General features: G+C 43.9%; 1 protein-coding gene across 3 annotated transcripts in view; it reads right to left on the bottom strand.

Annotated features, from left to right (window-relative positions):
- Positions 1 to 479: 479 nt before the first annotated feature.
- The window catches only part of LOC143026589 (cocaine esterase-like), a 271,858-nt gene continuing 261,480 nt past the window's right edge, over positions 480 to 10,857 (bottom strand). For all 3 annotated transcript variants that reach the window (XM_076187231.1, XM_076187232.1, XM_076187233.1), the window contains 2 exons: positions 4,407 to 4,514; positions 480 to 1,033 (listed from right to left, as the gene is read on the bottom strand). In XM_076187231.1, the coding sequence (XP_076043346.1) occupies positions 799 to 1,033; positions 4,407 to 4,514 (343 nt within the window). In that variant the 3' untranslated portion in view covers positions 480 to 798. The remainder of the gene's footprint in view (positions 1,034 to 4,406; positions 4,515 to 10,857) is intronic.

Below are 10,857 nucleotides of genomic sequence, written 5' to 3'. Positions count from 1 at the left end.
CGTGTAAATCACTGATAATATAAAAACAAATTATGCGTAAACGTCTACATTCGTCTTTTTGTAATGATGTCTTGTAGTCTTGCCAAGAAAGCCAAAAAACTATAACCAGATTGCGTAAATGCATTTAGCCAAGGATACTCTAATGTATAAGAACGGTTAACGTTGTCTTTGTTTCGTATTCTCCCGCGCCTCGAGGCTGACAGGAGAATGACACATATTTGCTAGCCTTCTAAAAATAATATATATATATATATATATATATATATATATATATATATTATATATATATATATATATATATATATATATATATATATATATATATATATATATATATATATATATATATATGTATATATATATATATATATATATATATATATATGCTGGTGTTTAGTTTTCCAGTAATAATAATATATATATATATATATATATATATATATATATATATATATATATATATATATATATATGCTGGTGTTTAGTTTTCCAGTAACTTATATGAGTCTTATACACTCTTGTCGACTGAGTTCTAGAAGTAAATCGCGGGTTATGTGAAAAAGATCCAAAATCAGACCGAGAAGGCAGCTATGGATACCTGTCAACAGTGCCACTCGGCTCGCAGCCGAGATCTGTGATGCCGAGGATGCCCATAGGTATGAACTCATCTCAAACAGTAAAGTATCCTTGATTCAGCTGACTTGTGACCTCGGACAGCAACCCAGCATAACAAATAACTATTTACAATGCCCTAGCTATGTACAATTGCTTTGTGTTTGGGTATGACTCGACTAAGGTTCACCACCCTAAGGAGGAGGTGGCCCAGGTCCCTCGATGACAGGTGGAGAGGAGGGCGGCGCCCAGGCAGCACACCAGGAGGACGACGGGTGACGCCATCGTGCGGCGTAACGCCCTCCCCGACGTCGACGATGGTGGTGACGACGATGACGGCGACGATGACGGTTCCTCTTCCTCCGGAGTAGTGGGAGGGTAGTCGAGGAATAGCGGCAGGAACTTCTGCCAGAAGAAGACCCTGCAAGGATGGCAGAGAACTTTGGTTGAGGAGTGCGAGGGAGAGTCGCAACATGCACGTATGGCCAAAACAATTGTCAGCAATATAGGTTATCCTGTGAACACCTTATTTCTAAACCCTTTAACATAACGCTTTTCAAGTTCTGGATAACGAGAGACGACTTTAGTTATCTAAAGGGGCGTCACCACAGCAAATAGATTGGAATTATTTTTATTAACCTCTGAAATGATGGTCTACCTGAATGATTTTGTTTCAGCGAAAACAAGATTATTCTATTCATCTAAGGGCCGTCACCATAGCGATGGAGATAAAGGGGAGAAGGTTAAAAAAAGTGAGGAAAGACGACTTAGTGACTTACCCGTAATGGCGTGATATTGTACAGATTCCAACCTCACCTTACTGTACGCCACATGGACGGCGCAACCTAACCTCATTATCACCCGCATCCTCTTTTAGGGGTCGCCGCTGTCTGACCTGACCTAACCCAATAAACTTGTTCATCACGGGTGGCTCACCTGCCTATGGTATAAATATAGGCCTCGGACCGCAGGTTAGGTTGTTCTAATTCATTCAATAAAGGACTCACTAGTCTCTTGTCTCCGTAGCCTAAACCCAGTACACACGTGACGACCCGGAGCGACAAAATTGACTCATCTCCCGTTGCTGCTGCTGCCCTCACCACCGCTGCTACCTCCGACGCCTCGGTGCTGCCTGCTGCTAACGCCGTCTCCCTGAAGCTGCCATCCTTCCTCACGGTCGACGTGTGGTGAACAGAGTCCCCCACAAGAACATATTGAGGCATAGGTGTATAGTCGCAGGATGTGGGTGAGCAGCCTCTTGGGAGAAAGTGTAAGGACAACTAGCCTTATGCGTCAGAGCATGTATGTTTGGGCTACGGCCATAATACTCTTGTGAGAAACATATTTGTGGGCTACCAAAAGCACAATTCCGGGCTACAACCGGCAACCCTATCCCAGCCAGAGGGACGCTACTTTTCGGTACGCCCAGAGGCTACTTAAAGGCGTGTGAGGTCAGGTCAGTATCCTTTCAGACTCGGGACTGCCAACATGCGTCTATGTGTGTATACCAGTGTCATTCCAATAAAGTGCTTAGCCTAAACCGACTGTCAATCTCTCCCTGTGTCACTAGCTCAGTAACAGCTCACTAGTTACAGACACACCCTCCTGGTTTTGCCGGCCAGAGATCCAGTTCCGCTTTCGGAAAATCGGTGCGCCCTGAACTAAGGCGGACTACGTTCTCGATGTGATCCCTGAAGACGAGTTCCAGCATATCTCTCCATGGCTCGACATCCAATATGATGCCTGAAACAGTACCTACTTTAGGAGTTCGCACTGTCGGCACCATCCAGAACAGAAAAAAAAAAAATCCTTCAACTCTCCCGACAGCCACTGGGGGACATTAAACCAAACACAGCATACCGGGAGATGCTGTCCAAAGCCCGCCTCCAACCCGAAGCCAACGGAGCCACCAGGAGTGATATGCTCCGGCAGATGAGACTCCTGCGCCTCCCAGCGCCCGTCCGATCCGTCCTTGGCAACGCCGAGGACATGACCATCGAGGAGGTTTCACGGAAGGCAGAAGACCTCGCCGACGCTCACATCGCCGGAGTGAGAAACCAGGGCGTATGCGCTGCTGACGAAGTCCTCAACAAGGACGAGATCTCCAACGCATCAGCGGTTCCAGTCAGCAGACGCCAACAGCAAAGGCGTCAGATCACCGCACCTCCACACAACCTGAGTTGCTACCACAGGGGATTCGGCGTCTGCGCCAGGAACTACCGACCAGGATGCACCTGGACAAAAAACGCCTAAGAGGGCCTCCGTCCACCACGGTGGCTTCTACAAGTACAACGGGCCTCTACATAATCGACAAGACCTCCAAACGTTGTTTTCTTGTCGAAACTGACAACTGAAGATCCATATTTCCTGCATCTGTAGCAGAACGCCGGTCCCTGAGGATATCAGCGTGAGGCTCGCCATCGCCAATAGCACCGCCATCGCCAACAGCACCACCATCGCCACGTACGTACAATTGCAAAAGCCTGCACCTCACCTTCAGAAGGTTTTCTCGCCTTCTAAAGATTAATGGTCGACGTCGTCAACAGCCGCTTGGTGTGCTCAGTAACATCTACCTCAACATCCTTGACCCTACACTGGTCCCAAACTCGTCCTCGAACGGAAAGACACGACTTTCCGCATCTCATCTCCGGCAAGGCAGATTGGATCCCCATCGACCGCCTGAAACCGGGCTACGTAGACGGCAACGACACTTCGTCCATCCAATTCTCGTGAGCGGGACTCCCTCTGAATCTAAGGCAACTTTAAGGGGGAGCGGGTATTGTACAGATTCCAACCTCACCTCACTGCTTGCCACATGGACGGCGTGACCTAAGCTCATCAGCGTCCTCATTCTCCCTTGGGGATTGTCGCTGTCTGGCCTGCCCGAACACAATACATTTGTTCACTGGGGGTGGCTCACCTACCTGCGGTACAAATACAGCCACGGGCCGCATGTAAACCAGTTCTAGTTCCCCCAATAAAGGACTTGCTAGTCCCTCTTGTCTCCGAAGCTTAAACCAGCTACAATATTAATTAATGACTATCTGTTTTTCTGCGCAAAGTAGTTCTCTTGTGAGAACAACTATTTTCTCTAAACAAAATTGTATTATTGTAACAAGAACGACAATGTGTATGTTGAGGGCAGAGGTTGAAAACTGGCATAACCTACTTCTTTATCTATATTCTTGTGTATGATTTCCCGATGATCTTCTTGGAGTTTCGAAACGTCGCTACATATGAAGTACTATTGAAGAAACTACTGGTTCCACCTTCAAAGCTACTGTGTCGAGGAGATACCGACTCTTATATATTTGATGTCTACACAATGGAAGAGGTCCCTTGTTGCCAGGCTGAGCTCGACGAAATCAAGTAAAACTACCTAGTTGTTGCAGCTGCTGATGTCACTGAAGGGGGTATTTGGAAATCTATTTGTGTTTTCAAAAATTTTGTCAATATGTATATGGCTTCTAAAAATGTAGCTAGCATGGTCCAATCAGATGAGGCGCATCTACATGTATCATTTTCATGCTATCACACACAAGGTCTCTTGCAGTCACCTTCACTCACTCTCTCTCACACACACATACTTATACTTACACAATTACCTTGTTCAACGGGGGGCAGTAACAGCTTATATCAGTGAAAGCATTACAGGCCATGAGCGTCGATAGAACACAGGATCTTACGTGCAAGAGGTCGCGACATCGTTCACAACACCAGTGAGCCGTGAGTGTGTGTGTGTGAGCGATGTCTGCTGGGTTTCAAACTCTCACGACCTATATAGGATCACTCACCTCTCCTGCAGAAGGTCGTGTCGAAGTGCGAGGGTATGGCCGAACTCGAGGTGGACGTTGTGGCTCTTATTGTACGTGGGCCAGTCGATGCCCTCGGGCTGCGGCCTTCTGTCAACCAAGCAACAGCTTAGCAGCACTCACAAACTTAATGTGTGGTATGATTTTGACACAGATTGTGGTGATAATGGTAACAATAATAATAAGAACAATGATACATATACCAAGGGCTTTTTCCCTCTTATAAGGGAGGTAGCCAAAGTCAAAGGCATAAATCCATTCTCACCCATTTCATCTTCACATACCCCATTCCCATTCACCACCCCTCCCTCCCTCTTTTCTTGCTTCCTCCTGGATGATGGGTCATTCCTGAATCTCGCCCTGGGTCAAAAGCAATGTAACAAGACACAGCACATCCATAGCAAGGCCGCTTAATTTAATCGGCGACCCCTTTTCTCCATCCCCTCATCCAGAAAAAGAAAAGATGGGGAGAAATACCTTCGGACTGCATGAAAATATCATTCACACATACTTCCTCACCCCCCCTTTCATATCACTCCCTTCCATGCATCACAGGATCATTCATATACAACCATTCTCCATTCACACCTATCTTGTCTTCTTCCTTCCTTCCTCAACAGACATTCCCCTCTTTCTCAATGCCCCTTTTACCCCATCCATCCATCTCATCCTTGGTCGCCCCCTCAAGCTCATTCCCCCCACCTCTGCCTTCCACACCTTTTTTACTAATCTTTCTTCACTCATTCTTTCCATGTGTCCAAACCATCCCAATACTCTTTCATCAATCCTATCTCCCAACTTCCTTTCCACCCCAGCTCTCTTCCTCACCTCCTCACTCTACCCAGTCTAGTAACCCCTACCATGCTTCTCGGGCAATTCCTTTCAAACACATTTAAACTCTTCCTCTCTTATGTTCCATGTTTCTGCCCCATACAGTGCTGTCGGCACAACCACTCCTTCATACAATCTGCTCTTAGTATCCAATCCCAAATGTCTATTTCTCATTACACTTTTTAATCCTCCAAGGCATTTACTTGCTTCTCTTAATCTACATTCTACCTCCACCTCCACTTCTTCCTTTCCCGCCACAATCGCACCCAAATATCTAAAGCTACTCATATACTCCAGTCTCTCTCCCTTAATACTCACTTCCAATTTGCTGTCATCCTCTCCCCCGAACAATCATAACAGAATAATAATAATAATAATAATAATAATAATAATAATACATACATATACCAAAGGCTTTTTCCCCCTACATGGGGGGTAGCCACAAAGAAGAAGGCATAGAAACCACTTCCACCCGTTCCATTTCCTATATATTCCACTCCCCTCCATCCTCCTCCCTCCCTCTTATCTTGGTACCTCCTGGATGACGGGTCATTCCTGCATCCTGTCCACTGTCAGAAGCAGTGTCGCAAGACACAGCGCATCCATAGCAAGGCCGCTTCATAAATTCGGCGACCCCCCCTCTCCGACCCCTCATGCAGAAAAGGAGAAGACGGGGAGAAATCCCTTCGGGCTGCGTCAATTTTCTTCTCACACATGCCTCCCCACCCCCCAACCCCCACCCACTCCCCTTCATGCATCATAGCATCATCTATACACAACCCCTCTTCATTCACCCCTATCTTCTGTCCTCTCCCATCCTTCCTCCATAGACATTCCTCTCTTTTGTAATGCCCCTTTCACCCCATCCATCCCTCTCATCCTAGGACGCCCCCTCATATTCACTACTTCCACCTCTGCCTTCCATACTTCTTTTACTAATCTTTCTTCACTCATTCTTTTCATGTGTCCAAACCATCCTAATACCCTTTCATCAACCCTATCTCCCAGTTCCCTTTCCACCCCTGTTCTCCTCCTCACCTCATTTCTTACTCAATCTAGCCTAGTAACCCCTATCATACTTCTCAGACATTTCATCTCAAACACATTCAAACTCCTTCTCTTTTCCTTTCTCATGTTCCATGTTTCTGCCCCGTACAATGCTGTTGGTACAATCACTCCTTCATATAACCTCCTCTTAGCATCCATTCCCAGATGTCTATTTCTCATTACACTTTTCAATCCACCAAGGCATTTACTCGCTTCTCTCAATCTACATTCTACCTCCACCCCCACTCCTCCCTTTCCTGCCACATTCGCACCCAAATATCTAAAACTATCCACTTCCTCCAGTCTTTCACCCTTAATGCTCACCTCCAGCCTGCTGTCACTCTCTCCCCTTGTACATCTCATCACCTTACTTTTACCCACATTTATCTTCAGCTTCCTTCTTTCACACACCTTCTCAAACTGTCACTAACTTCCTCAATCCCTCCTCTGATCCTGCAACAAGTGCAGTGTCGTCAGCAAACAACAACTGGCTCACCTTCCACTTTTCTCCATTTTCTTTAATCATCTCCAGCCCCTGACCCACTACCCTTGCATTCACCTCTCGCACCACCCCATCCATGTAAAGATTGAACAGCCAGGGTGACATAACACATCCCTGACGAAGTCCCACCTTTACCTCAAACCACTCACTCTCTCCATTTCTAATCCTAAGACAAGCTCTACTACTCTCGTAAAAACTCTTGACAGCTCCTAGAAGCTTTCCTCCTATCCCATATATCTGCAGTACCTCCCACAGTGCCTTCCTATCTACCCTGTCATAAGCCTTTTCCAGATCCATAAAAGCCCAAAAGACATCCTTACCTTTTCCTATAGCTTTCTCACATATCTGTCTTACCACAAAAATCTGATCTACACAGCCCTTACCTGTCCTAAACCCGCACTGTTCCTCACCAATTACTCCCTCTGTTCCTCTCCTAATCCTCTCAATCAAGACTCTCCATATGCCTTCCCAACTACACACAAGCTCATAATTAATAATAATAATAATGATAATAATAATAATGATAATAACAATAATAATAATAATAACAATAATAACAACAACAACAACAACAATAATAATAATAAATAATAATAATAATTATAATAATAATAAAAGTAATAATAATAATAATAATGATGACAGTAATGATGACAGTAATGATGACAGTAATGATGACAATAATTATAACAATAATGATAACATAATAATAATAATAGTAACTAATAACAATAATGACAATGATAGCAATAGTTATAACAAAATCATAACAATAATAATAGCAATAATAACAATAATGATAACAATAACAATAACAATAATAACAGCAATAATCATAACAATGATAATAATAGTAATATAACAATAACAATAACAATAATAATGAAAATAATAACAACAATGATAATAATAACAATAACACCAATTATAATAATACATACATACATATACCAAGGCTTTTTCCCCCTTTCAAGGGAGGTAGCCAAAAAGGGAAAGGCATAAAAACACTCCCACCCATTTCATCCCTAAATACACTCCACACCCCTCCCACCCTCCCTCTCATCTGAGCACCTCCTGGATGACGGGTCATCCCTGCACCTTGCCCACCGCCCTGGGTCAGAAGCAGTGTCGCAAGACACAGCACATCCGCAGCAAGGCCGCTTAATTTAATCGGGAACCCCCCCCCCCCTCTCTGTCTCCCCTTGCATATAAGGAGAGGACGGGGAGAAATCCCTTCGGGCTGCGTCAAAATTTACTCACACATACTACCCCACCCCCCACCCCCCCGCCCATTCCTCCTCATGCAATCACAACATCATCCATATACAACCATCCATATACAATATACATATACATATACATATACAATATACATCCATATACAATATAATAATAATAATAATAATAATAATAATAATAATATTAATAACAATAATAACAATAATAATAATCATACGTATACCAAGGCTTTTTCCTCCTTACAAGGGAGGTAGCCAAAAAAGGAAAAGGCACAAAATCATTAACACCCATTCCATCCCTGAATACACTCCACACCCCTCCACCCTCCCTCTTATCTTAGCACTTCCTGGATGACGGGTCATCCCTGCACCTTGTCCACTGCCCTGGGTCAGAAGCAGTGTCGCAAGACACAGCACATCCACAGCAAGGCCGCTTCATTAAATCGGCGACCCCACCTCTCCGTCCCCCTATGCATAAAGGAGAAGACGGGGAGAAATTCCTTCGGGCTGCGTCAAATTTTGCTCACACATACTACCTCACCCCCCGTCCCCCCGCCCATTCCACCTCATGCATCACAAAATCATCCAAATACAACCATTCTCCACCCCTGTCTTCTGTCCTCTCCCGTCCTTCCTCAACAGACATTCCTCTCTTCCCCAAAGCCCCCTTCACCCCATCCATCTACCTCATCCTAGGACGTCCCCTCATGTTCATTCCCTCCACATCTGCCTTCCATGCCTCTTTTACTAGTCTTTCTTCACTCATTCTTTCCATGTGTCCAAACCATCCTAATACTCTTTCATCAACCCTATCTCCCAGCTCCCTTTCCATCCCTGTTCTCCTCCTCACCTCCTCATTTCTCACTCTATCTAGCTTAGTAACCCCCATCATACTTCTCAGACACCTCATCTCAAACACATTCAAACTCCTTCTCTCTTCCTCTCTTATATTCCATGTTTCTGCCCCATACAGTGCTGTTGGCACAATCACTCCTTTATACAGTCTCCTCTTAACATCCATTCCCAAATGTCTATTCCTCATTACACTCTTTAATCCACCAAGGCATTTACTCGCTTCTCTCAATCTACATTCTACCTCCACCTTCACTCCACCTTTTCCTGCCACATTTGCACCCAAGTATCTAAAACTATCCACTTCCTCCAGTCGCTCTCCCTTAATGCTTACTTCCAGTCTACTGCCACTTTCACCCCTTGTACATCTCATCACCTTACTTTTACCCACATTTATCTTCAACTTTCTTCTATCACATACTCTCCCAAACTCTGTCACCAACTTCCTCAGTCCCTCCTCCGATCCTGCCACAAGTGCAGTGTCGTCAGCAAACAACAGCTGGCTCACCTCCCACTTTTCTCCATTTTCTTTAACCATCTCCAATCCCTGACCCACTACCCTTGCATTTACCTCTCGCACCACTCCATCCATGTATAAGTTGAACAGCCAGGGAGACATAACACATCCCTGACGAAGTCACACCTTTACCTCGAACCACTCACTCTCTCCATTTCTAATCCTGACACAAGCTCTACTACTCTCATAAAAACTCTTGACAGCTCCTAGAAGCTTTCCTCCTATCCCGTATATCTGCATAACCTCCCACAGTGCCTTTCTGTCTACCCTATCGTAAGCCTTTTCCAGATCCATAAAAGCCCAAAAAACATCCTTACCCTTTCCTATAGTTTTCTCACATATCTGTCTTACCACAAAGATCTGATCTACACAACCTCTACTCGTCCTAAATCCACACTGTTCCTCACCAATTACTTCCTCTGTTTCTCTCCTAATCCTCTCGATCAAGATCCTCCCATAAGCCTTCCCAACTACACTTAACAAGCTAATCCCTCTGAAACTACTACATTCACACTTGTCCCCTTTTCCCTTGTAAAGTGGAACTATACAGGCACTCCTCCAGTCCTCCGGCACTCTACCCTCTCTCCAGCAAACATTAAATAACCTCACCAGCCAGTCCACCATCACTGTACCTCCTATTTTTAGACATTCTGCATGGCATCCATCCAGACCAGGTGCCTTACCTGCTTTCATCATCTTAACTGCTGCCTTCACTTCATCCTTCCTTATTTCTCCTCCATTTTCCTCACTCATCACTCTCATTTTCTTAGCATTTCCCACTGCAGCTATCTTTCCCTCCCTATCCTCCTTCACATTTAGCAACTCCCTAAAATATTCTGCCCATCTTCCCCTTGCTGCCTTCTCTTCAATTATCATCTCTCCATCTGCACCTTTTACCTTTTCTTTTCTACTTGAATCTCCTCCTCTTCCTCTCTTAATTTCTTTCCAAAACAACAACAACAACAACAATAATAATAATAATAATAATAATAATAATAATAATAAAATAATAATAATAATAATAATATTGATAATAATAATAACAAGAATAGTAGCACAACCATGATCTGAATTCACTGATTTCATATCCAGTTGGTCATGTGACTGATGCACGATAACTAACAGGTTTGTTTTTTGACACGTGGAAATGTGGAATTCTATGAGTTTTTGACCTCTGGTTTGATTGTGCTTGATCTTTTTTATGATTTTATGGAAACCCAATAAGAACAAAATGGTGTCTGAATATTGTAGTCACATGTCCAGCTGTTTACTATTTCTGTATTATGTTTTTACCTTCCTAAGGAACAAAAAGAATGGGGAATTATCACTTTCATGTATATAATACAAATTAATTTACATTGGAAATTATTGTTATCAAATATAATCTAGTTATCTTTTTTATGATCCCAAATTATTGTCACTAATCATATGTAAAGGTAAAATCAT

The sequence above is a fragment of the Oratosquilla oratoria genome, chromosome 6 (genome assembly GCF_046742065.1).
Source record: "Oratosquilla oratoria isolate Oo_2021 chromosome 6, ASM4674206v1, whole genome shotgun sequence".
NCBI lineage: Eukaryota > Metazoa > Arthropoda > Malacostraca > Stomatopoda > Squillidae > Oratosquilla > Oratosquilla oratoria.
This window is presented reverse-complemented; position numbering and strand designations above follow the sequence as displayed.